At 41.5% G+C, this 27533-nt stretch overlaps 1 protein-coding gene and 1 non-coding gene across 3 annotated transcripts in view; both read right to left on the bottom strand.

Annotated features, from left to right (window-relative positions):
- Positions 1-8381: 8381 nt before the first annotated feature.
- Positions 8382-8438, bottom strand: LOC123730461 (U7 small nuclear RNA). The gene has a single exon (XR_006761905.1). It is a non-coding gene; the product is annotated as a U7 small nuclear RNA (small nuclear RNA).
- A 9238-nt stretch (positions 8439-17676) lies between these two features.
- lmx1bb (LIM homeobox transcription factor 1, beta b) overlaps positions 17677-27533 on the bottom strand; it is a 69901-nt gene continuing 60044 nt past the window's right edge. For both annotated transcript variants that reach the window (XM_014171862.2, XM_014171863.2), the window contains 6 exons: positions 25749-25981; positions 24042-24217; positions 23116-23193; positions 22625-22691; positions 20265-20426; positions 17677-19168 (listed from right to left, as the gene is read on the bottom strand). In XM_014171862.2, coding sequence (XP_014027337.1) covers positions 19017-19168; positions 20265-20426; positions 22625-22691; positions 23116-23193; positions 24042-24217; positions 25749-25981 — 868 coding nt within the window. In that variant the 3' untranslated portion in view covers positions 17677-19016. The remainder of the gene's footprint in view (positions 19169-20264; positions 20427-22624; positions 22692-23115; positions 23194-24041; positions 24218-25748; positions 25982-27533) is intronic.

Raw genomic sequence — 27533 nt, 5'->3', positions numbered from 1 at the left:
GCTTTCACCGAAAAACTATTTTAAAATCGGACATATCGAGTGCATAATTCTTAAAATAATTGTTATGCTTTTTGTGAACGTTTATCGTGAGTAATTTAGTAAATTCACCGGCAGTGTTCGGTGGGAATGCTAGTCATATGCTAGTCACATGCTAATGTAAAAAGCTGTTTTTTGATATAAATATGAACTTGATTGAACAAAACATGCATGTATTGTATAACATAATGTCCTAGGGTTGTCATCTGATGAAGATAATCAAAGGTTAGTGCTGCATTTAGCTGTGGTTTGGGTTTATGTGACATTATATGCTAGCTTGAAAAATGGGTGTCTGATTATTTCTGGCTGGGTACTCTGCTGACATAATCTAATGTTTTGCTTTCGTTGTAAAGCCTTTTTGAAATCGGACAGTGTGGTTAGATTAACGAGAGTCTTGTCTTTAAAATGGTGTAAAATAGTCATATGTTTGAAAAATTGAAGTTTTTGCATTTTTGAGGTATTTGAATAACGCGCCACGGGATTACACTGGCTGTTACGTAGGTGGGACGATTTGGTGCCACCTACCCTAGAGAGGTTAACGTCACAGAGAGGAATTACGATGTGGGAAATATGAAACTACTTGCGGTGAAGATGCTGTTGGAGGAGTGGAGGCACTGGTTAGAGGGGGCGGAACATCCATTCATTGTGTGGATGGATCACAAGATCCTGGAATATCTCCGCATCGCCAAGTGTCTTAACTCCAGGCAAGCTCAATGGTCCCTGCTTTTCACTCAGTTCAACTTTACCATCTCCTACCGCCCGGGGTCCAAGAACGTGAAGCCAGATGCGCTTTCATGCTGCTATAGCCCCTCTGCTACACCCTTGGACCCCGAGACCATCCTTCCCACCTCGTGTCTGCTGGCTGCACTCATCTGGGAAATAGAGAACCAGGTCTGTGAGGCGCTGCGTTCCCAGCCGGAACCCAGGGGGGGGCAGCTAACTGGATGTTTGTCCCAGACTCTGCCCGCATCCTGGCCCTGGAATGGGCTCATTCCTCCATGCTTGCCTGTCAGCCTGGCTCTCGTCGTACCCTGGTCTTTGTTCGACAACGCTTTTGGTGGCCCAACATTGTCCCTGACGACTCCGCGTTCGTCGCCTCCTGCACTGTCTGTGCTCAGAATAAGACTCCTTGGCAAGCTCTGGCTGGCCTCCTTCAACCACTTCCTGTCCCTCACCATCCCTGGTCACACATATCTCTGGACTTCGTCACTGGTCTCCCTCCGTCTGATGTCAACACCACGAACCTTTCGGTAGTGGACAGGTTTTCCAAAGCTACCCATTTCATTCCCCTCCCCAAGCTACCCTCAGCCAAGGAGACGGCCCAGCTCATGGTGCAGCACGTCTTCCGGATCCATGGACTTCCGGTGGGCATGGTCTCTGACCGTGGTCCTCAGTTCTCATCCCGGTTCTGGAAGGTGTTCTGCACACTCATTGGGTCGTCGGCCAGTCTGTCCTCCGGGTTTCATCCCCAGTCAACAGCCAGTCGGAGTGAGCCAATCAGGACCTGTAGACGACTCTTCACTTCCTCATCTCCGCCAACCCCACCACCTCGAGCCAGCAACTCGTGTGGGTGGAATATACCCACAACATCCTTCCCTGCTCAGCCACTGGTCTCTCGCCTTTCAAGTGGTCGATGGGTTATCAGCCCCGCTCTTCCCTGAGAAAGAGGAAGAGGTCAGCGTACCCTTGGCCCAGACGTTCATCCGCCGCTGTTGCCGTACCTGGAAGAGAGCCCGGTCTGCTCTTCTCAAGACCACCTCTAGGGGTCGACGACAGGCAGAGGGTATGGCTGTCCACTCGTGGTCTGCAAACATTCCCCCTGTTTTATTGGCCTTTTCCCCATCTCTAAGATTCTTAGCCCCTCTGCTGTTCATCTTCTGTTGCCCCCCGCATCCTCCGTATACATCCCACTTTTCGTGTATCAAGGATTAAACCTCTGTCTTACAGCCCTGTCTCCTCTTTTCCCCATTATCCCCTGTGCATTTCTACCTGTGTTTCCTGTTTGTCTGTTGCCAGTTTGTCTTGTCTCGTCAAGCCTACCAGTGTGTTTTTCCGTACCCCTGTTCTCTTTAGTCCCTGTTTTCTAGTTCTTCTGGTTTTGACCATTCTGCATGCCCTGACCCTGAGCCTGCCTGCAGTTCTGTACCTTACGGACTCTGCCCTGGATTACTAACCTCTGCCTGCCCTTGACCTGTCGTTTGCCTACCCCCTGTTTCGCATAAACTTATGTGATTCAAACTGTCTGCATCTGGGTCTTATCCTGAGGTTTAATACACACTGACACTGACACTACAACACACACACACACATGCACACACACGCTTCATTTGCTCACACATACAGTTGAAGTCGGAAGTTTACATACACTTAGGTTGGAGTCATTAAAACTTGTTTTTCAACCACTCCACACATTTCTTGTTAACAAACTATAGTTTTGGCAAGTCGGTTAGGACATCTACAAGTAATTTTTCCAACAATTGTTTACAGACAGATTATTTCACTTATAATTCACTGTATCACAATTCCAGTGGGTCAGACGTTTACATACACTAAGTTGACTGTACCTTTAAACAACTTGAAAAATTCCAGAAAATTATGTCATGGCTTTAGAAGCTTCTGATAGGCTAATTGATGTCATTTGAGTCAATTGGAGGTGTACCTGTGGATGTATTTCAAGGCCTACCTTCAAACTTGGTGTATCTTTGCTTGACATCATGGAAAAATCCAAAGAAATCAGCCAAGACCTCAGAAAAAAATTGTAGACCTCCACAAGTCTGGTTCATCCTGAAGGTATCACGTTCATCTGTACAAAAAATAGTACGCAAGTATAAACACCATGGGACCACTCAGCCGTCATACCGCTCAGGATGGAAACGCATTCTGTCTCCTAGAGATGAACGTACTTTGGTGCGAAAAGTGCAAATCAATCCCAGAACAACAGCAAAGGACCCTGTGAAGATGCTGGAGGAAACAGGTACAAAAGTATCTACATCCACAGTAAAACGAGTCCTATATTGACATAACCTGAAAGGCCGCTCAGCAAGGAAGAAGACACTGCTCCAAAACTGCCATAAAAAAGCCAGACTACGGTTTGCAACTGCACATAGTGACAAAGGTCGTACCTTTTGGAGAAAAAAAGGGGGACGCTTGCAAGCCGAAGAACACCATCCCAACCGTGAAGCATATCATGTTGTGGGGTGCTTTGCTGCAGGAGGGACTGGTGCACTTCACAAAATAGATGGCATCATGAGGGAGGAAAATTATGTGAATATATTGAAGCAACATCTCAAGACATCAGTCAGGAAGTTAAAGCTTGGTCGCAAATGGGTCTTCCAAATGGACAAGTACCCCAAGCATACTTCCAAAGTTGTGACAAAATGGCTTAAGGACAACAAAGTCAATGTATTGGTGTGGCCATCACAAAGCCCTGATCTCAATCCTACAGAAAATTTGATGGCAGAACTGAAAAAGCTTGTGCGAGCAATGAGGCCTATAAACCTGACTCAGTTACACCAGCTCTGTCAGCAGGAATGGGCCAAAATTCACCCAACTTATTGTGGGAAGCTTGTGGAAGGCAACCCGAAATGATTGACCTAAGTTAACCTCTCTAGGGGGTGTGGGACAGTAGCGTCCCACCTGGCCATCAAAGGTAAGTGATTAATTTTATCGCTATTTCTGACTTGTGTAACTCCTCTACTTGGCTGGTAACTGTTTGTAAGGATTTGTCTGCTGGGTGCTGTTCTCAGATAATCGCATGGTATGCTTTCGCCGTAAAGCCTTTTTGAAATCTGACACCGTGGTTGGATTAACAAGAAGTTAATCTTTAAACCGATGTATAAAACTTTTATGTTTTATTAATTTTTATAATGAGTATTTCTGTTTTTGAATTTGGCGCTCTGCAATTTCACTGGATGATGATCTTCATATGGTTGCACTCACAAGACTCCCATTTACTCAATAAATGTTTGTTTTGTTCGATAAAGTCCCTCTTTATATCCAAAAACCTCTGTTTTGTTCGTGCGTTTTGTTCAGTAATCCACAGGCTCAAAGGCAGTCACAACAGACAGACGAAAAATCCAAAATGTATCAGTAAAGTTCGTAGAAACATGTCAAACGATGTTTATAATCAATCCTCAGGTTGTTTTTAGTCATAATAATCAATAATATTTCAACCGGACAAAAGCTTCGTCAATATAAAAGGAAAACAAGAAAGGCACGCTCTCAGTCGCGCGCATGAAAAACCTCTGGGAACTGCAGTGTTCACTCATTCAGAGTGGTCTTACTCCCTCATTTTTCAGAATACAAGCCTAAAACAATTTCTACAGAGTATTGACATCTAGTGGAAGCCATAGGAAGTGCAATTTGAGTCCTAAATCAAAGGGATCTGTATAGGCAGTAAATGGAAAATTACAGACATAAAAATATCCCTTTTCCTGGATGGATTTTTCTCAGGTTTTCACCTGCCATATCAGTTCTGTTATACTCACGGACATTATTTTAACAGTTTTAGAAACTTTGGAGTGTTTTCTATCCAAATCCAAATTATATGCATATCCTAGCTTCTGGGCCTGAGTAGCAGGCAGTTTACTTTGGGCACACTTTTCATCCAGAAGTGAACTACCCTAGTGAGGTTAAACAATTTAAAGGCAATGCTACCAAATAATAATTGAGTGATGAAAGAAATTATAGCTGAAATAAATAATTCTCTCAACTATTATTCTGACATTTCACATTCTTAAAATAAAGTGGTGATCCTAACTGACCTAAGACAGGGAATTTTTACTAGGATTAATTGTCAGGAATTGTGAAAAACTGAATTTAAATGTATTTGGCTAAGGTGTATGTAAACTTCTGACTTCAATTGTACATAACATTATTAACATTATTGCTGACTCTACACACACTCACCTATTATCATCAGACACGGTGCTGCTACTCGGTTTATCATGTATATCCTGATGCCTAGTCACCTATACATATCAACCTCTATCACTCCGGTATCCACTGCCGGCCCGCTCATTAGGCAGGATTAGGCCGCCGCCTATGATGGCAGATTGACGAGTGCGGCATTTTCTGAGCTAAACTGACCAAGACCCACCTCCAACAACAACACATAAAACCTCACATAATTCTGCACAAAAGCAATTACAATTTCTCTCAACCAGTGGCATATGGGCTTTTTAGGTGAGCGCTGATGTCGCCCTGTGATACAGTGTCGACTTTGTCAAAGGCAGGGGCGCAAAATGTCCAGGGTGCTGTTGGAGAGAGCTTCGGCGCTCCACCAACATTCCGTCAAAAAAGTATCTAACATAAATCATATAGCAGATATAGGATATTGTAGAAAGAGTATGCAGCCTTTTCTGTAGCCTACAGGCTGGAGATAAAATGTATGACAGTGCAATGAGACGGACACTTTTAACATCATGCAGGTTTCTCCAATCAAATAGCCTAACCTAAATCAAATAAAATAAGAAATGAGCTGTCGTGTTAACAATCAACATATCCTAAAACAGGACAGGTCAAAGTAAAATGGACAATATGGAATGGACAATCACAACTTTTGTCCAGGAGTTTCACCCCATTGTCATGATCAGTCGTTCCAAGTTTGTATCGATACATTTTTAACAAGCTGATCATACACAAAAATAAAATACTTCTGCATTTCCTGCTGTGTTAACACATTGCAAATAGGCAGACGATAACTCCTGAAAAAGTTTAGTTGCTGATTTTCAGAGCTTAAATAGCCAAATTCATTAGTCACAGGAATCAGGACTAATAAAGCCAATGCAACGGCCTGTTTTACAAATGGTGAGCCTACAACATGGATGGGCATTCATAAAATTCCATTGCAGCCGACATGGAGCCCTCTTTCTTTGTAAATATGGTATTTGCACTGACCCTGGAACTGACAGTAGCTTACTTACTCTGTCATGTTCTTCTTATTACTATTTCTCATGTGTTTTTGTTCTACTTGACTTTTTTATTGTACTACTGTTATTGAATTGTTGGGAAAGACCAAGCAAGAAAGGCATTTCACTGTACTTGCATTTCACTAAAACTTGAAACTTGAAACATTCAGGACAAGCAGGGAACCAGAACAACCCACTTCCATTTGTTTTCTCTTCTGTGGCTATGAAGCTACAAAAGAGACTGTACAGTATTTGTTACCTTAAATCCATGTTGGTGTGGTTTGATGGTTGTGAAGGAGGCATGAGATTCATATACTGTGGTACCATGAGTGGACAGGACCTAATGAGAAGCAGGGGGGCCTGGGAGGTGGGAGCTGGATGGGCCCTGGGGACGGGGTCACCCTGGGTTAACTATCAAAGATGAGGGCAAACCTATCCCTGTGGAAAAGGCCCAAAAGAAAACATCACCCTGTGCAAACTAAGCCCTCCAAACAGAACAGGGAGTTCCCCGCCATACAATAATTAATCCAAGACACTAGAACCTGCATTTTTTTCATCCTACTAACTCCTTACTGGTCACAGCCCACAAGACTGGACACTGAGAAACTTTGGTCCAAAAACATGTTGGTCTATTGAGACGAGAAAGTCATCATTCAGCCATCCTGTTAAGGTGGATAACTTGACATTTGGCACAATAGCTGTGTATGATTGTTGTATAAAAAAAGGCTTTGACCCTCTTTCTTTGTAAATACAGTAGTTTGTTTTATATCAATATTTTTTGGTGGAAGAGTTGTATTACTCTATGTGCGTATTGCCAAGCCTTAGCTTTTGAGAGCATTTCATGGTTTTCAACAAAAATACTGACCATAAGAAATTGATACATGTTTATTTCTTTGACTGTTTATTGAAAAATATCTGAAGGAATGAATAAAGTATATATGGTTAACCATGGAGAAAATATGATAATAAATGTATTATAGAGTCTTGGAAAGATTCGTGTGGGGATTTTGAGAAACACCCAGCAAATGTGGAAACCACACGGTGATAGACAGTGAAAACCAAATGAAAATAAAGACAGATGTGAAAGTCCAACATTTAGCATGACAGAAACAGTGGCAACAATGAAGTTGTCTAGACGACTTGTTTTTATTAGATGAAAAGCTGGCTATTAATGCATTCTCTTGATTAAAGTCAACTTGAAAAAAAAGTCTAAACCCAATCCAAATTTCTGTGGATGTACAGTATACTTTACTGTTTAAACTTTAAAACATAGTAGTGGCATTCACAATCCCAAAATAACTCTTTCTTACAATGCTATTTAAATCTTTCAAACAAGCCTACTTAAAAATGTGACACAATCTGTGCAATTTAACTCATAATGATAATGCGGTATTTTATTGTCATCAACTTGACTGAGTCAGGCAATGTAACTATTATGACCACCACTCGATGAAGATGAAGTGCTTCTTCTACAACTAGAACAGTGTTTCCTGAATCCTTTGTCCACCATGGTCCAAGAGGGCATGCACCTGCCATGCCGTTACTGGGGCTGGCTGATTCAGCAGTGTGGTCCAGCTAACATCACAATTCATGTCAAATCCTCCATGGGATCACTGCATGGATATCAAGTGAACAGCTCCTCTCTATGTTCTGTGATTATGATAGAGGACCTCAACCATACTGCTAACAAAACCCAGCTTCCCCAGCAGATCACTGGATGTTATGCATGTACATGTACCCATACCATAGATAAGAAGACACACACACACCTACAAAAATGCTGCCCCCCCCCCTCGTTTTTTAATCACCCCCCCTGCTGAAACACCTTGTTAGAAGGCCCCTTAAAGAGAATCTCTTTCATCACAGCGACACTTTTAGTCTCATTTCACATGTCCAGACAGAGGTAGCAGTGCTAATGGGGTTGCAATAATTGTCAAATGGGTTACAGGTCCTTGGGCAGAGGCAGTAAAGTCACATCACTGAGACACTGCTTGTCTGACAGCTCACTGCATGGTTCTAACTACTATAAATCTATGAAGTTCTAGAACCTTCTGATGATCACGTCTGCTTTATTCTTTATATTTGTCTTTAGCCAACTTGCTTTTTGTTGTGGTTGCCTTAACCACTTAAAAAAATACTATAGTTTACTATTTTATGAATACTGTAGTATTACTATAATTTAAAAACGGTGGTGTTTTTGTGGACTGTAATATATTGTAGTATTTACTATAGTGCTTTTGTAGATATTTCTGTAGAATACTATAGTATTTACAGTTTACTGTGTGTAAATACTGTAGTATTACTATAGTTTTTTGTATATACTATAGTATTTATTGTAGTGTTTTTGAGGACATTATTGTAGTATAGTGTAGTGTTTACTGTAGTATTTTTGCAAACCTTACTGTAGTATTTACTATAGTGTTTTTATCTTTAGAAGTGGGTTCTTTCTCTTTGAGGAAACCTACTGGACAAATACTAAAACAGCAAACTTTTCATAACCTTTACTGTGGGTAAGTAGGACTGGGGTCTGAATAGATAGTTCAGCGCTTCTGCTCCTTTCTATAACCTGTAGCGAACACAACACATCTTCTAAACTTGGCATGTAGGTTTCTCACTTATGGGTGGCACAAATTGGGATATGGGGAGGGGAATGGGCAGGGTTTATGCAAATTAAATACTGTGGTATCACTATAGTTAAAAAACTGTAGTGTTTTTGCTGACTGTAGTGTTTTTTCAGACATTACTATAATATTTACTGTAGTGTTTTTGCGGACTGTAGTATTCTGTCGTATTTACTGTAGTATTCTACAGTATACAACAACATTCTAAAGTAAGTACTACATATGATCGAGGGATACTACAATGTATAGTATAGTATTCTACAGTATACTACCGTTTACTACAGAATTCTATAGTAAGTTCTACAGAATACTACAGTCCGCAAAACCACTACAGTAAATACTATAGTAAACGGTAGTATTTTTCATGTGGGTAGAGCCATAAGAAATATGTTTAGACAAGTACAAAATGTATGCCGGTAGGACCTTTCTTTCCCCAATATGTCAAATGAATCAGCAAAGTGTACAACTGTGAAGTAATGCAAGCTGCTAAAGACTTAAGTTATTGGTTATTGGATATGGTCATAATGAGTATACTAGATCAGCGTTTCCTCATCGTCCAGTCAACATGGAAGAAAAAGAGAAACCAAAAGCCATTAAGACATCGCTCAGCACTTGTAGCCTACTGGGTCCTAAAGCACCAGTAATGTGTTGTTTCTATATGTCCAATGCTGATGAGTTTATTGTTTTAGAGCAGGGCTCCTCCTGCTGTGATCATTAACAGCTTTAAATTGTTCAAGGCTGAACTCGTGCTGAAATCCAAGCTCCCAGACATCATTCATTAATTCAATTAGGACACAATGACATAATTTGCTGGGGGAGCATGGTCGTAAACACTAAAGATGGCTGACACCTGTCTATGTAGATACTGCAGGGCAGTTGTACAGTCACATACTTTGCATATTTCTCTCTTAATTGTATTAACACCCGCATGGTCTATTAATGTTGCTCTGTTCCAATTGCTGTGGTGACACAAATATGCCATGTTTGCCATCATCCCTGCAGTGTGAGTCTAGTTATGTTTGGCATACAACCTACTGCGGGGATAATGCAAGATTAGATGGTGTTCTCTTCATTGTCAGGAGAACAAGAAGCGCACTAACAAACTATGTTATTATTTATTTTTCTCTGTAAGGGATGAAAGATTTGGGATACACATCATTCTGTAAGCGTATGTCAGACCTGTAGCTATCTAAAAGACCTGTGACAGGACTAGTTGGGCAGGGACATTTACACTTTACTCTTACAAACAGTTTATGTGGACTTGAATGATTAAAGCATGTACATTCCTCACCTGACACTGAGACAGCTTATCTTTTGAATCTTCTTCCAGACAGTTTGAACACAAACTTTAAGACAGTGAAGAGGCAACCCAATGTTTCCAGGGCAACTTGACAAGAAATTACATGCACCTTCAAATGTACAGCCAAAGGCAAGGGGTTTGTGGGTAGCCTTTCCTCCCTGAGCGATGGTAACTCATTCCAGACTGGCTGGGAACACAGCCCTCTCTCTGTCAGGGCTTGCTGCCTTCACCTGAGCCTCCTGCTGCCTTCACCTGAGCCTCCTGCTCCCTCCCAGAAGGCATCACATTGTTTTCCTCCTCTCAGAGGCAAATCAGGTGATCCAGTTACACAGTGATTGACACCACCGATGTGCATCTCAACAAGAGGATTGGATCTGCTCAAGAAGTATTTCAAATGTTGTTTTGAGGAGCTAATACAGAATGGATGTTTCGGAGTAATATGCAGACATCATAAAACTATGACACGAGAGCTTTACAAAGCATGAGTAATGTTCATTTTAAATAAATCTTTCTTAAACCCCTTCTCTGAGAACATTTTCATTTAGTGAAAAGCTATAACATAAAGACATAAAACCGTGTGTGACTTATCCTAATTCATGGCTTAGTGCTCAACGCCATATAGCTTGTCAGGCCTCCCTTTCAGCAGAGGAAGTCAACAGAGAGCTTTCCATCAGGAGGGTACAGGGAGTCTGATGACATGCAGGGAGGTGGGGAACAGAGCCATGTGAACCCATGTACCTCCACACCACCTTGGGAGAGAACCAGTAAATGCCCGGGGTGAACCGATCCATCACGACCTTGACTTTCCATTGCCTGCTCTGCCTCACTGATGTGACGGTCTGACCGCACCAAGCGAGGAGGAGTAGGACTAGAGGGAGGGTCTGTGAAACTCAAGCCTCACACACACAAATGCATGCACGGCCACAGCCGGATGAGTAAACACACAGAGAGAATGTATACATAAAACCTGTTTACACAAGACCGGGCCGGGCGGTACTGGTGGATCCAGAGGCTGGGGCTGAGTCTGAGGCTGGGGCAGTGCAGTGCAGGTCACCAATGCATCTACAGCCTCTTCAGAAAAACACCACAACTCTATGTTCTGCTCTGGTAGGTCCACTTAGGTTGTTGACTGTAAGGTAATCAATATCGACACATAAAGGTCATTCTGGGAGGTCACGTCCTTTGATATCTGTGCTAGGATGTAATCTGGAGCCAGAGATTATTGCTCCGGCTAGAAACATATACTATAAAAAATGATAATGCATCCTCATCCCAACACTGACAGGTAAACAATCAATGAGATTGAGGTTTATATAACATGGAGATCAAAGAAACGTCAAATGATTTTCCATACTGTACATGTTGTGGTGTTCTATGTCTAAATATTATCATGGATCTATTGAGATGAATATGTTATTACACCCAACAGTTAATCCTTAAAAATATATCTTCAATATAGGGAGAAGACAAACAATAGCAACACTTAACTTCACCAGACTCAGAGACATTGTAAAAGTGCAATTTCTCTCCAAAATGACCCCACAGTTAATTATTAAACCATGACATTTAAGAAAGCCCATAAAAATCCATATAGTGAATGTCCTAACCTTTTGAAGAAAAGTTTGGCGGGGCTGTTCATCTGAGGTTTATTTGGGATGTTTAAAGCCTTATAATAAAGCTGTCAAAGCCAGTCAAAGCTGCCCATCTGAGAGTAACGGTCTTCTGGTGTGGTGCTCCAGTTGGTCAGCTGAGAGAAGAAGGTACTGGGGTTCAGTCAGGCCTCTGATACAGTCAATACGGTCTGGGAGGACACAGCCATAGAGAGAAGACTCTCTGAGGAGGCACAAGGAATCATGCTTGTGCTTACACTATATATCCATCCATCTAATGAGACATGTATGGAAAACACATTCACATTCACATTAAAGTAATAGCATTGCTGTTCTGACAAAAACTCTGGAGCCTTCATAATATCTCAGAGAAGGTCAGAGGGAAGGGCATGCAAGTGACAGTGGTAGGGACCTCTATCCTCTCTGAGAAAACACCCGTTATCAGATAGGTCAATTAGGTCATACATAGATCACACAGGGTGACGTGACAAGATCCAGAATCCAGCCCAAAGGTCGTTAGGTTTGCACTGTTAAAGAATAGCTTTGTCACTGCAACTGGAGTTAAGCAGGATTCCAGCGTGGGGTTTAACGAGGGCTTAAATAATTGAGGTCGGCCAATTAGATTTTTGTGGATTCATTGCATGACTTGTCTGGGTGTAGTTAATCCCTTGGACCATTTCACTTAAACATGGCCCAAAGGTCCTTACTACTGTAGCTACTCCCCTCAGAATGTCATACAGTATGGCTCACACTGCCACTGACGTGGTAAAGCTTGGAAAGGAAGACCCTCTTCGCTCTCTGTGAGAGAAGTATCCCTCCTGCCCTTGTTAGGAAATTGAATTATTTATACTGACCTAAGGACATTCTTTTGAAACTCGTCAATATATAAAGTAAGATAAAAGTCGATTATTTCATTGTTTAGAAGTTTATTGCAATTCTATCAGAGGAAATTATTTCATAACATATGTGCAAAAGATGCTGCAAACTCGAGGCATCAGCTGATTTGAATGATAAAGATTAGGAGAAAAATGGTCAGTGTCACTTCAGTAAGTTTTGCACTCTGCAGATTTACTATTTTTCAAAGACCTTTGGGCATGAACAAAAACTTAAGCTAATTTATGTAAACAAATATAGACCTTAAGAACAGGCTTGGTTTTTATAACTTCCCTCATAAAGAACAGAGGCAAACTCGTATTTTGTGAGCAAATGTATGTCTTACAAGTCAGCAATGGCCTACAGGAAGCAGAGAAAAAGGGTCTCTTATTGGAGGTATTAAGCGTATGTAATAAATAGAAAGTACATGACAGGATGTACGCCAAATGCAGAATTCCTGCCAGTTTAGTTGACCAGTTATTGGCTGTTGACTTTAGGATTTACTGTCTACGGCAAGTTCTATGACTACAGTACCTGTGATTTATTAGCCAATGGCTATTTCTGTCAAAACATCGTGGGGTGAAATATAGCAGAGAGCCTAAACACCTTGTCCTGTACTACATCCCAGGGTAACTGAAAGGTCTCTTCTACTTCCCAGAGGACTAGATGTGCTGTCTGGAGGGACCCAGTCTGCTGCGAGCCAGTCATCTGACTCTTCCCTGCCCTGAGTGTGCCTGGACAAGTTGTCTCCTATTCAGTTTCAGCTATACAAGTGTGATAGGATCACAGAGTGCAGAAAGCATCGGGCTTTAACAGGCTATCAAATGAAACTGATTATGTCTCTCCGTTACATGAAGCCATTTTTTTTGTAAGAAAATGAGACGGAATAAAATACTTAAATAGAGCTCTTTATTTGACGGATGGTAAACTGCCTGAGTAATATGAAACTGCAGACACACACTCCCTTCCAAGTCTTGTGGTTAACAGACAGCTTATCTAGAGAGAAAACGCCGTGACAGGTTTAATTCTGTGTTCCTTTTTGACGTATGTCCATCCAATACAACAGCAGAGGTGAACTTTAATTTGTTAGAAGTTAGCTCAGTAAATGTCAGTGTCCTGTGTATTTGCAAAAAGGTAAGTCAGGTCATGTAATAATGGTAAGCACACAGGTATCAGTTTACATTGCATTTCATGGTTATGAAACACTATAGTGAAAGATAAATCAACTTATTTACCCTGCATGCAAGCAATGACTTTGCCACTGCATAGTGTTCTAACAAATCTCTAATTAAAGTTAAGACCACAAGCAAGATATTAGGTTTTCCAATGAACTTATCTTTATCCACATTGAATAGCCTTTCTTAGGTTTCATAATAGGAGCATAATACTGTCTGTCTGTATGTCCATTTTAATTAGACGCAGCAAATGGAAAACTCTTCCTCTAGTCATTCTTATTCTATAAATTGAGGTCCCCGGTCAATATATTGTTCTAGTTTGCAAGACATACAATTCCCACGAGGGAGTCCAAAAATGTCTGTGGCAAAAATGTGTTTGGGGATTGTAGGGCAGCATTAAAGGTGGATCTCCAGGAGGTTAGGGGTGCTGGCTTGTGTTAGCCCTGGAGGTTATCTCTACTACATCCATTGCCCCTGGCCTCACCATCCTCCTCAGACTTCAAACAGTCAGACTGCATTCCTCGGCCGTGTACAAATAAGGACTAATAATGCTGAAAAATAAAAAAGCAAAACAGATGGTGTCCAATAGCGTGGGAGAATTACTGGGGCTATCCAAGGCTATATCTACACCTCTAGGCACAGAGAGGCAAATCACATTCCATTTCTTTCTCAGCAAAAGGACACAGAGTTGACCAGCCTCTCACGACGCAAATGGTTTCATACAGTATCTGTGGAAGAGTGTGGTATTTTTGATTGAGAGCCTGAACTCAAAGCTTCTCTGGGGGGCAGTACCTGGCTGGATAGCAGGCTATGACCTCTCTATTTGGTTACAGTCACAGCACAGTCAGTCAGCCTCAGTCGTGTGCTCATCACGTACAGGGCCCTTCAAGACTCTTTCTTCAAGAAAATGACTGGCTTGAAGAAAGTGTCAGAGTCAGACATCGGTTACCACCATTCTCCCTAACAGTTAACCACAAGCGATGAAAAGTGCTCAACAAAAACGGAGAGAAGCTCCTCTGGTCCCCAGTCGGACTAGGGCTGAACTCAGATGATTGTGCTGAGAGCAGGGAGATCCAGACAGTGGTGAGCCCACAGAGGCCTGATTGTCTTTGGCCCAGCATGTAATTAGTTGGGCTGAGGGAAATGTGGTCTCGGTCGCTTCTAATTGTAAGGTTGGGAAATAATGGTGATAAAATACGCCTTAAAGGACCTCATTGTGTTAAAATATGCTGTGGATATGAAAACAATAGTCAGATAAAAACAATGTATTGTGGGATATTCAGAGCAAACCCAGTCATCTGTTACAGTAGATTAATTAATGAAGGGCCTCTTCTGATTTGAGTGATGGAGAGAGGATGGTTGTAAGGTCACTGACTGACACATACTGTAGTACTATCAATTGTCTCCAGCCATGCTGTGTTCTTAAGAGGCCTGCTGCTAAGAATGTATGTAGCTATTCATTTAATACTTTGGATAAACAAACAGGACCATACATATGTTTTTTCTTGGGGCGGAATGTAAAGAAAACATCTAGAAGAAAAAAACAGGCCTACAACTGTCTCTCAGGTGGAAAATGGGGGATTTTGGTAATCTAATGAAAATATTGTCGCTGGACTAATTTCCTATGTGGTGCCAGAGCGGCAGTGGTGAAAATGTGTGAAAACTCTACGGAGGCCAATGGTTAACAGAGTGGAAATGTGTGTATGAGAGTGTGTGTGAGGGTGTGTGTGAGGGTGTGTGTGAGTGGTAGAGGTCAGCTCATGTTTCAGGACTGGTGTTTTCTTGCCCAGGCCACCCCACTAGTCCCTAACAGGGACTTCTCTGGGCTAGCTGAATCTCAGCGCAGGCAGTGATACAGGCTGGCATTCAGCTACTGCCTGCACTGTTTTGGCTTGATTAGTTCCGCTCTAATTTGAGAATCTAGAATCTCAGGTTTGTGTTGATGATGAGTGGTACATTATTAATGACAATAAGCAGTTCGTGGTTTGAAATGACAGGATATGAAGGCATATGGATGGAATAAGGAATTATGGTTGGGAAAAGCTTAAACAACCAGTACATTATTGAGATCCAGAAGTGCCTAAGAGTGAAAAGGTTTAAAATATTGTGATATTCACTAATACGATATAATATCTTCAAATAATGGAATACAACATGAATAAACATGATGTCAACTCTGCACAGTAAAGTACTATAAAGTACAGTATATCACACTACATGCTTGTGTTTGCTGGTAACTGAGCTTACAGTTGTCGTCAGAGCCCTACACTGTGGGTTCATCTGGCCTGATGTCTACTAGGTGAGGTCCTGACCAACAGTCTTTTTGAAATGCAAACAGTCTGTGGGTGAGCCAGCTCCCTGTGTGTTTACTGTAAACGAGGCTCCTTTGTCACCCCAGTTTGCTGTGGCTTTCACTCTGTAATCAGTATGCACGACTCAGCCCATCACTTCAACCTGCTTCCTGAGAAGAGTCATAACGATGCATGTTCCCTGGACATACTGTATCTCCTCACAGCTGTACAGAGTCTTAGTTCGTCTATAATAAATCATTCCTAACATACTAATAATACCACACATATATTAAAAGGATATTAGCTAATAATGTACAGTAGAAATGGCAACTGCATTTGGCTATGGTAAGACTGTCATTAGTGGAGAAATGACAGCAATTCAGCCAGAGGCCATAACTCACATAGATTAACAAGGTGATATGGGTGGTACCCATTTCCCTGTCATTTGTATCTGTAGACACTGAGGTGTTTGGGCTGAAGTGGTAATGTAAGCGATGCTCCTTTAAGGAGTGGCGGGATAATAACAGAGAGACAGGGGAAGACGAACGACCCTCTACCTTCCAACACCTGTGATGTCAGATCTCTAGGTTGATAAGGAAGAGATATACTACTGTACCAGAGAGAGCAGGCATTCAGCAGCTCACTCACCCCACAAGCCCTCCAAGCCTCGGTCGTCACCATCACAGCAGTAGATCTCGCACGCATTGTTTTAGCTGCTGTGGAGTTGTCTTCAGGTGGACATTTATTTAATACCTCATTCACTCACTCACTCACTGTCACGGATCCCTCCGGAACTTTCATCACGCACACCTGTCCCCTATTCCCACTGATTAGTATTTGTATATATGTGCCCTTTGGTTTCCATTGGGCTGTCGATTAATGTTACTATGTCCGTTGGTGCGTGCGAGTACCTGTGCTGTGAGTTTTGGGCTTTCGTGCCCTGTGGATTGCGCAGATGATTACGGGTCTGGTCCCGTGGGTTAATCATTGTGCGCGCGTGTTATTTATTTGAGGTACTCCTCGCTCTTTTGTTTGGGTTTCAACCCTGTGTTTTTGTATAGTGTTTGTTTGTTCTTCGTCCCCGTGCCTTTACACGGCACGCCATAATTTAGGCTTAATAAAAAAAACTATTACGCATTTCCTGCGCCTGTCTCCCGAATCATTCATACCAACGTGACACACACGCTCATGTACGCTGTGCATGAAGCACAGAAGCAAACACACAGCAAAAAAAAGAGAGGGCAGCGACTACCCAATTAGGATTTTTTTTAAATCGAAGTGAACATCCTGACCACAGCAGCTGAAAGCTAAACAAATATACATACACATGTGATTCACTGTTTGCAGAATGTCAACCTGCAGTCACAAAAGGACATAGAATGGGAGGACTATAAAATTGGATTGACAGAAGTATCACCTAATTTAGTATGATAAGATAGAGCTCAGATTAGAAGAGACTGTAGGCAGTAAGCAGGAGGCAAGACAAGGCTCTGGAGGAAGTGTCAGCTTGCCTGACCGCATTGAGGGGCTGTCAGGGAGATGAAGGATCACCCAGGTGGTATCTAGCCTACATTCAAGCAGCTGCTGGGGGTGTGGCTGGAGCCTACTCAAGCCATGCTACAGTATCCTGCTCTTTTTCGGTCACCCAAATTACCCATCCCCCCCCTCTCTCTCCCTCCCTCTTCTCTCAATTCAATTTAAGGGCTTTATTGGCATGGGAAACATATGTTTACATTGTCAAAGCAAGTGAAATAGATAATAAACAATAAAATGCTCTCTCTCTCTCCCCCCCAACTCTCTCTCTTTCTCTCTCCCTCTCTCAATAAAATCATAAATGAACATGGTTGCAATTGCAAATTTCATCCATTCACACAGTTTAATAAAAATAAAAAATAAACCTTGAGTTCAGTCGCTTTAACTATTACTATACAATGAAAATACACAATACAATGTTGAATTTGCTATTATGAGGTTCAGTCTTTGAGTACAACAGTGCTTTAGTGTAGCATGAATTAAGCTATTATCAGGAGAAGGAAATATTGTTTATTCAATGAACCAATTGACTTTGGTAATTTAGCAATTTCTTAACATTCAAAATGTACATTTGACATGGTCTCAAGTCTGTACGAAATAAATAGCACAATTTTGCTCATTTACAGCTTGGCTGAAAAAAAAGGGTTATGGTTGGTTCATAATTAAATGGCATACAAATTCATTTTAATAATCATGGACCCACCAGTGGAGGCTGCTGAGGGGAGGACGGCTCATAATAATGGCTGGAATGGATTTGAATGGCTGGAATGGAGTGAATGGAATGGTATCAAACCCATGGACACCATATGTTTTTGATACCATTCCATTGACTCCATTCCAGCCATTATTATGACCCTCCCTCCCCTCAGCAGCCTCCACTGGTACTCATTAGTTACATAACAAAATATTATCCTTTTAAATAAAGCTTTTCAGATTCAGAAGTACCTTCAAGAGCATGTTATAGTTAAATAAATAGAATGTTTTCCATTTTAACATGCACAACCAATCTGTTTGGGAAAGTATTTACACTAAACAGACACTACACTCCATATTTATTTTCGAAAGGTGTATATGTCGACACATACATACTCACATCCTCTCTTGTGAACACACTGTCTATTTACTATGAACACCATATCTTCTCTTTAGGGCTAAAACTATCAATGTGATCAAGCTGAACACATTATAAAGAGGACATGGAGTTCAAAACCACATTCTGACATCTCAACAATTCACATGATTTTTTTTAAGGGTTTTTCACTTTTATGGTCATACGATTAACTATGGAGTCATGCATTATGAGAACTGGTAAGCTTGTAGTATTTGGTAAGAGTTTTTTAAATCAGTGGCTCCATGAAATTTCTTTAGGTGGACAAAGAAAGGTGTGCTACTTCTGTGACAGTACTATACAAATATGCTACCAATAATCTCTAGAAAGGAGGAGAAAATAGAATTATCCCAGGGAATCTTCACGGCTGAGAAAGTAGTTTCTCTCTCTTTGAGTCCATTGTCTGCAAATGATCCAGGAGTCACTGGAAGAGGTTGTTGCTTATGTCTTGTCCATAGCAGTGTGGAAACTCCTTGATGTGAGGCAGTTGAGGAAGTTGAGAAGCAGATTTTGTGGATGATCTGCTATATTACATAACATCATTTCTGTATGTGGTTCTTTCATGATGCAAAGTAAGAGTTCTGCATGGAATAGAGTCGGTCAATGGGTCCCACACGTGCTTGCATATTCACTTCCGAAGATGCCATGAAGCAGTCACTGAGGCTGGTTAAAGATGTGTCACTGTCTATATCATGGAAAATTGAGTCATTACCTGTAAAGAAGAAAAAGACAAAAATGAGTTGCAAGAATATAATCATGTACATAAAAAATAAATATTAAACCCACACATTGAATAAAAGCAAACTGCAACTTCCAATTGCACTGATAATACAGAGGATGTACTGTATTTATGAATGTCTTGCAAATGAATAATTGTTAGTCTTGAATCCCACTTTGAATTATTGTTATTACTTGCTAGTGTAATTCTGATAACTGTTTTGACAATAACTCTCTGAAGTCATTGTCCTGCCTCTCTGGGACAGTTACTATAGATCTGAGAGGAACATGTCAACAAAGAACTTAATATGCATCTCATAATTTCTTGTCCTATTATTTTCCTTGCGGGAATTGTTAACTTTATTGCACTCCAGATTTTAATGACACTGTTACACAAGACGGGGACAGAGTGATGAAGAGGCATATCGTTTAATGTGTTGGCAATATCATCCTTCCCTCTATTTATCCCATAAAAATAGAGGGAGTGTGATGAGACTGGGACTTTGGGTGTTGCAATTGCAAGAAACAAAATGGTGGCTTAAAAAAATGATATCACGTTCAAGAAGCTATCTTTATGGGGTTGGAGACACTGCTCAGAATTGTCTTCTACCAGTTTCACCCTGTGTAAGTAAAGGGAAGAATAAAACAACAGATTCCAGATTGATTCCCTCTGACTGTCACATATTAATCACATAAAATTGTTATTTTGCATCGTGGCACATTACTATATTCATCATGGTCACCATTGTTTAGATTATAATTTACCGCAAGCTCTTTGGATTATCTAAAAGCTCTTCACATAGTCTGCAATGCAAACTTTTAGATAGCATACCAGAGCATAGAGAGAATATAGTGAGTGATTGTGGGGTGGGAGTAGGAGGGTAGTAGAAAACATGTTGGATTGATTTAAAAATTAACTTCAAAATCAACCAATGGCCTGTTTGTGTCATCTCATGTGTGTGTGTGTGTATGGGGAGGTGGGGGTGGGGGGGGGGGTGGGGGGCTTGTACTTTGTGCGAGCGGCCTAAACACATGTCCCACACTGGGGAGTGTGTGGGGTTGAGAAGAGGGGCAGGGGGACTGATGCTCACCATATGGGTTCATGTGGTCTCCGGGCATCTGTGGGGGGGTGAGGCCCTGCTGGAAGGGGTCCGTACTGTAGCCGTTCTGATCCATGGCAACCAGCTGCTGCTGGGGCGGGGCCAGTGGCGTGAAGGAGTTCATCATGCCCTCCATCCGATTGGACATCACCTCTGTAACACAGCCAACCACACGGAGAAAGACTTTACATTAAGACTGTTGTGGAAGAGGCATTTACCTGATAAGCATTTCTCAGCTGGAAGGAAAGCCATCGACTCTAAATCTAATACAGAAACTAGACCAAAAGCACTGTCTCCATGGAAACCCTCCCTGCTCTACTGTGGCCAATGGAGATTCTCCCAGCATTTCCTGATAGAAGGCTGCTCTTGACTCACTCAGTGGTGAGTGGGACACACACACAGCCCTTGTTGGTTTAAGACTGGAGCTCACCACCCTGCACTTTCCTTTACATTGGTGAGCCCTTGTGAAAAAATGTCTGTCATTCATTTATTTTTAGTTTGAGAAGTTTTATATGTTCTTGAGATTTTTTCTTGTTTAAGTTAACTGCACAGAGTGGATTTTGTTATCTTAAATACATACACTGCCTTCAGAAAGTATTCATACCCCTTGACTTATTCAACATTTTGTTATTACATCCTGAATTCAAAATGGATAAAAAATTTAAAAAATCACCAATCTACACACAATACCCCATAATGACAAAGTGAAAACATGTTTGATCATTGCTAGACAACCATTTTCAGATCTTGCCATAGATATTCAAGTAGTTTTAAGTCAAAACTCAGGAACATTCACTGTCTTCTTGGTAAGCAAATCCAGTATCGAATCCAGTATTGGCCTTGTGTTTTAGGTTATTGTCCTGCTGAAAGGCACTGTATATCCTATCTCCTCCCATACCATCCTATCCACAGTATGCACTTTTGGGCATTTCAGGCCATGACAATATTCCTTTTCTTAGAGAGTTTGACAAAAGGTCCATAACTTAACACACCACGAGGTCAGTTTTACAAACTGGTCCATAAAATGAAAGCATTATTACATTAAGTTTATACTGTAACCGAAAATGATTCAATAATCTTCATGGCTTTTCAGTACCAAGGCAATGTAGGTCTGTTCAGTAATTCAATGTCAATGTAAGCCTTGGGATTTCCACAGAAAAGAAATATAGAGCTCCTTTAACTTGTAAAACTGTAATTTCTCTAGTGCAACATCTCTTAAATCGTGAATTTTATGTCTACTGTATACTTTGTTTTGATTCTTCCTTCTCACTGTTATAATTCCTGTGTTTTCTTAACATATTGTGAGATGCTTCCTCCATAGTGGATTTATGCCTTTCCAATTAAGCTTTTGTCTATGACTGGAATGATATCATTACCACAATTGAATCAAAAATCTCAATCTAATATGATTTGTAAACATTTTACAACTGCTTTAGGTATTTTGCCTGGCAGTGTGTTAGCATGGCATTATCTGCAATATTTCTTTATTTTCCTCAGTTTTTATTTGCTTTGAAGACTGTCTGTGAACACGTGTTGGTGTGGCTCTGACTTCGTGTGTGTATGACATCATTTACATTTTTCAAATTGAAACTTTATTTAACTAGGCAAGTCAGTTAAGAACAAATTCTTATATACAATGACAGCCTACCAGCGAACAGTGGGTTAACTGCCTTGTTTAGGGGCAGAACAACAGATTTTTACCTTGTCAGCTCAGGGATTTGATCCAGAAACCTTTTGGTTACATTCTAACCACTAGGCTACGTGAGATGCAGTATCTGCACGGGGACATGAGAGTTGGACCTGGCTACAGCAGGCAGACTACAGTACTCACACAGAACGGGTCATCTAATTTACAAGGATGCTTAACAGGATTTGAGTTGTAAATCTCCCCACCCACACACACAGCAGACACGGTCTCCCTTGTACCACGCCTGACTGGGGCCACAGACGCTAGCTAGCCTCCTCCACCTCCGCTCACCAGTGGACACTAGGAGTAATATGAGGGGGGTCACACATGAGCAGAAGCCATTACGACCGTTTGACTCCCATGGTTCGCATGTTCCTCAATTAATGCCATGTTTTAGAGCTGTGGTGTACAGTATGTGATTATCCTGCCTCTGTGCTTCTCATTGAAGTGTCATGCTACACGTTTAGCTGGTTGAAACATCATTTTCATTTCTGCTATGTGATAATCCCAGATCACAAATTAAACATCATGTCAAATGCAAAATAACTGTCTAAAGTCATGGTAATAACAGCTGCTTTTAAACTACTGAAACAGCTATTTAAAATGATACTGGGACAGTGGTTGTTGCCCTATTTCAGGCCGAACTGAAGGCTGTGTACTGTACCTTGGCCAAGCCGTTGAGAATTCTGTTGTTCCTGTTGCTGCTGCTGTCTTCTTGCCAGCTTCTTCATCTGAAAAAAGGAGACAGAGTTTTAATGTACTCCCCAAACTAACATGTGCTCTTTTTAATTTGAAAATGATGCTCCTTGTTGCTCACCCCTGAGTGAACTACAGGAACACGTATCTGACTGTACTTCATTATCAAAGGCTTTTGAAGATAATATCAAAAAAGGCAGTGGGTGTAGACATCTAATGGAAGACTGAGGTAGATTTGCAAGCATTGCACTTTAACTTTACAGAGTTGAAAGGAATGCAATGAAAAAGTTAAATTTATCGTTGATAGCTCTGGTGATTGGATAGCTGTTTTAGAGTAATGTTTTACCTATTCCAGCCAATCCATGTGCACCATTGCTGTTGTTACTTTGTTCTCTTGATTAGTAACAAATAACATCATTATCTCAAATAACACTGCCTTTGGGGTGGTTATGCTCTCACCTTGGCTCTCTGGTTTTGAAACCACACCTGTACCACACGAACACTGAGACCTGTCTCAGCAGCCAAAGTCTCCCTCACCTTTAATAGTCAACACAAAAGCATTTCAACATCATACAAGAAAACAAACTTAACTACAGATTGGAATCGTATGTGCTTTTTGAAAAACTTATGGCATATTTCCAAGTGGGCGCCTTGCCTCTCTATTTTCTTTGATTTCAAATGTTGAATTAATGTGGCGGTCTTTTTGGACTGCTTGGTTACTGCCTCTTCAAAGCTCTGGACCGGGTGCAGTGAATGCTTTTAGGGCCTACGCTAAATGCAGTTCCTCTCTTTCAGAATGTCATTTGGCGCAGGGCAGGCGGGCTGCGTTACCCTCTACCTCAGTTAACACAGACCAGAGTGCTGCTTGCCACTTCAAAGCACAGCTCTGAGGTGCTGGAGATTTTTTGAATTTGAGAATTTTATTTGTAGAACTACTGTAGGCCTCATGGCATGCATCCAATTCTCCACATGCCAGTCTGTCCAGGGGGATATTCTAAAATATTAGTGTGGATTTGCATCGACCGTATACTACAAAAGCACGTCAAAGCAAGCTTAAAAGATTGATTTTGTTTCACAAAACCCAGGTTTCAGTTCACAATGTGTGTATAATGTAGCCATGCAGACATTTCAAGTAGCTTTTTCAATGTAGGCCATTCTTACAGGTCATTTTCTGTCCATACTATACACTTGTTCCTCAGCTACGTTTGTGCTCAAGCTGCAGCCAGCTGTCTTCGCGTAAGAGGTTAAATAGAGTGTTAGTTTTCAGCTCTGTTCAGTGTTCAGTAGGCAGACAGTGGTATTGTATGTGTCTGTCTGTCTGTCTGGTGAGAATAGAGCTGCTGTGGCAGAGATCAGGTCATGTGAAGGACAGGAGAGGGCCTCACCTTTCTGCAGGGTTTGGAGGACACCTCGAAGGAGGCTTTGAAAGCGCGTCTCTGCTGAGTGGTCAGAATGGTGCGTGGCCGCTTGGGCCTCCTGGGGTCCTTCCCATCATCTCCCTTCCCCTGGCCTCCCGTGCCTTTCTCCTGCTTGATATCCACATCGTCATCGTCGCTTTTCTCTGCATGGAGATACAGATATTTTTCACCAATATCAGCATGGGTTTGAGCTGACAACATCCCTGACAGTCTACTGATAAATATATGGTCTGTTCTTTTCAATTCCAAGAGATTCAGACTCCACAACTGTATCCATAATGAATGGAGACACGTGGTTTTAATCATTTTTGATCAATTTATTACAAAAACAATAGGCCACATGCACGATTAGACATTCAGAGGACTGAAAAGAATAATGAAAAATGCACATTTGTCATTAGATTTGACATTGTGTCATTGGTAATTCATTACACTGGTTGTTTTACACCAAATAAATCTTTGATAAGAATCCTACATAGCAGATCCACCACAACATGACAAGGCAGCATGAGCACATATGGGAAATGAACTCAAAATATCAAAGGAAATGGGAAATATATATTTTAGAACCCCACAAACTCTAAAGAAAAGGAAAATGCACATTGGGTCCCAACAGACAAAAAGACTGAAGGGACGCTATGCATAAAGAGACAAATTGCAAAAAGTTACCAAAAGGTGGAAAGCTGATGTAGATTTTATTGTCTTTGGTAATTAAATGTGTCCATAAAGGGATCTCGATGTTTCTCTCTATTGGCACACATTAAGTGCTATCTTAACAAACTAGCTAAATTGCTTTATCATCAAAATAGTCTGCTAATCTAATAAGCAATATCAGTGTAATAGAAAGATAATCATAATTATAACACTAAACATAATGGCTTTGACTCCTGTGTTGAATAATGTATCCCCAGTGCATTAGTAAGATAATACAAGGCCTGTGTGAGTGAAAGGCAGTGTTCTCAGAAGCAGCAGCAATGTCAATTCAAGCAACAAATGATGTGGGCTTCCTGTGATTGCTTAGAGATGCATACATCATGGATCCGTTCTGTCTGCTGTCATCTGGTTCTGATCATCTCTACTGTAAACAGTGTGGTGTAGTAGGCCAAACTGCATTTCTCCAGTTGATTTCAACATTCTGTCTGCCGCATACGTCAAGGTTATACTCTGTTCATGTCAACTCTGGAATTTTGGAGACCCCCATAAAATACCAGTGTGATACACTGGGAGAAAACGAAGCGCGGAAGTTAAACAAATATTCCTATAAGTTGACAAAAGTGTACACAGGCACAGACGGTTTGATAAATTCTCTGCCTTTGTGTGTGTGTGTTTAAATGAGAGCCAGATGGGTCTGAACAGTAAGGCTTGGCGAGATGCCTCACTGTGTGGAGGCGAGGCGAGGATGCAAGGAACACAGAGGAGCAGATAAGAGGAGCTACGGTCGGCCCTCCGCAGAAAGGCCCCAAATCCTCCCGTCAGTCAACATGATACACTGATTTCATTCCTTCCAGCACAACAGCCCGCCCACACAAGAACCCAACAGCCATTAATACAGATTGGCTTCTGCTCACTGCCCATAATATCCATTAGAATAAAAAGGAATCACTAAAGACTGGGTGTCTCAACCAGAATATGTTTTTGGGATAGGATTTGGTCTTGGATAAGATTTGGTCCTACCTGAGTCAGAATCGTCTGGGCTGACAGAACTGAGCAGGTCCTTCTCCTTCTCATAGTCAATCTTACACAGCAGCTGGCCCTCCTTCAGGACAAACTCATCCCCTTTCCTCAGCTGCCGGTCACACACACAGCAGGAGAAGCAGTTTAAGTGGTACACACACTCCAGTGCACGCATCACAAACTCTGTGGGGGCGATCTTCTCCAGGCACCCACTGCACTTGGTGGCAAACAATCTATGGAAGAAGATGAGAGAAAAGGTACCATTTCTAATTGATGCATTGAAAATGTATGTAACATTAATATTATTATTTCATCACAGAATCAAGGGGGTCTACTTAGTCTCCCTAGCTTGGCCTGTCACCATGGGCTTTTGATTAAGAGGGTTTGGGGGCAGGGGCAGGAGGCTGTGGGCTGATCCTGTGGCCAGCCAGTACCAGTAAGTGATTCTTTTGACTAGAGCTCATGTGTTAAAGTGCCTAGGGTTGCCCCAGCCCCACGCCACACCAACAGCGCTCGGTCATGGGCACCCAAATGCCTCTTAGCCTCAGACAGCTGGCCAAAACTGGGATCAGTCAGTTATAATGCTCAATTAGAATCCACACATTAAAACCCTACACATGTCTTTTTCACTTGTTTATCGTAATCACTGATTCTCTGTCGGATTAGCATCTGATATATTTGGCCCTATGTAACTGATGCAATAGGTTGTCAGCATGGTCCGTTTGAGTAATGCCTACAAGTGGAACATGCCCACTGTGTCCCCTACCCATTCTATTCTACACCCACTATATCTGTTTATTCTTCTCCTCCTACGTATCAGACCTCACCTGGCCATCCTAAACCAGCCTCTATAGTACATTGCAACATTACCAGTACCCAGACAACACCTCCATCTTCCTTTCTGTCCTTTCATGAAGATGTAAAACTGTTTGTATTGTTTTATTGGTTGCTGGGAGAGTTTTTAATTCATTTGTTGTCATTCAGAAGGAGCCCCATTAGCTGGAGCAAGGAAACAGAGAGTGTGGTTGATCTTGGCCAGCCTTGAAGCTGGATTTACTAGCGTGCTCTTTGTTTGCGTTGGTTTGGAGGACAGCTGGCAGCCGCCAATCTATTTCTGGTGAACATCTATTTCATTGTGCAAGTGAGAGAGCACAGCAATTGACATAATCTGCTGTTTCAGGACAGGGATGAGCGATAGTGATGAATATGTGTAAATATGAGGGGAGAGTAACCCAGGGAAGGTTTTGTCATGGTAATGTTATTGTAGATGCTGATTTAAAACTGCTAGGGAGTTTGTCTGCCACACAGTTCAGTAGAGCAGCTGTTTGCATGGTTGAAACAAGATAGTACATGTTTGGTTGCTGTCTCTTGTCTCAACATCTCATATTAGGTCCATCTTTGAGCTGCCATTTACTACAGATCAGACTGTACTACAGATCAGACTGTACTACAAATCAGACTCTACTACAGATCAGACTCTACTACAGATCAGACTGTACTACAAATCAGACTGTACTACAAATTAGACTGTACTACAAATCAGACTGTACTACAGATCAGACTGTACTACAGATCAGACTGTACTACAGATCAGACTGTACTACAGATCAGACTCGTTCTACTCCAGTGGATGGGTCATTTTATAAGCTATCCAATAGTATTATCACACAATTGATCAGTGACATTGATAATAGAGCAACTATGACATTTTCTGATCGATTATAACCTCCAAATATAATGTTTAATACAAAATATGGCATTATTATCCAAAGAGGTGAACGCATT

This window comes from Salmo salar, chromosome ssa24, assembly GCF_905237065.1.
Source record: "Salmo salar chromosome ssa24, Ssal_v3.1, whole genome shotgun sequence".
Classification (NCBI taxonomy): domain Eukaryota; kingdom Metazoa; phylum Chordata; class Actinopteri; order Salmoniformes; family Salmonidae; genus Salmo; species Salmo salar.
Note: the sequence above shows the minus strand (reverse complement) of the source record. Positions and strands in the feature narration are given on the sequence as shown.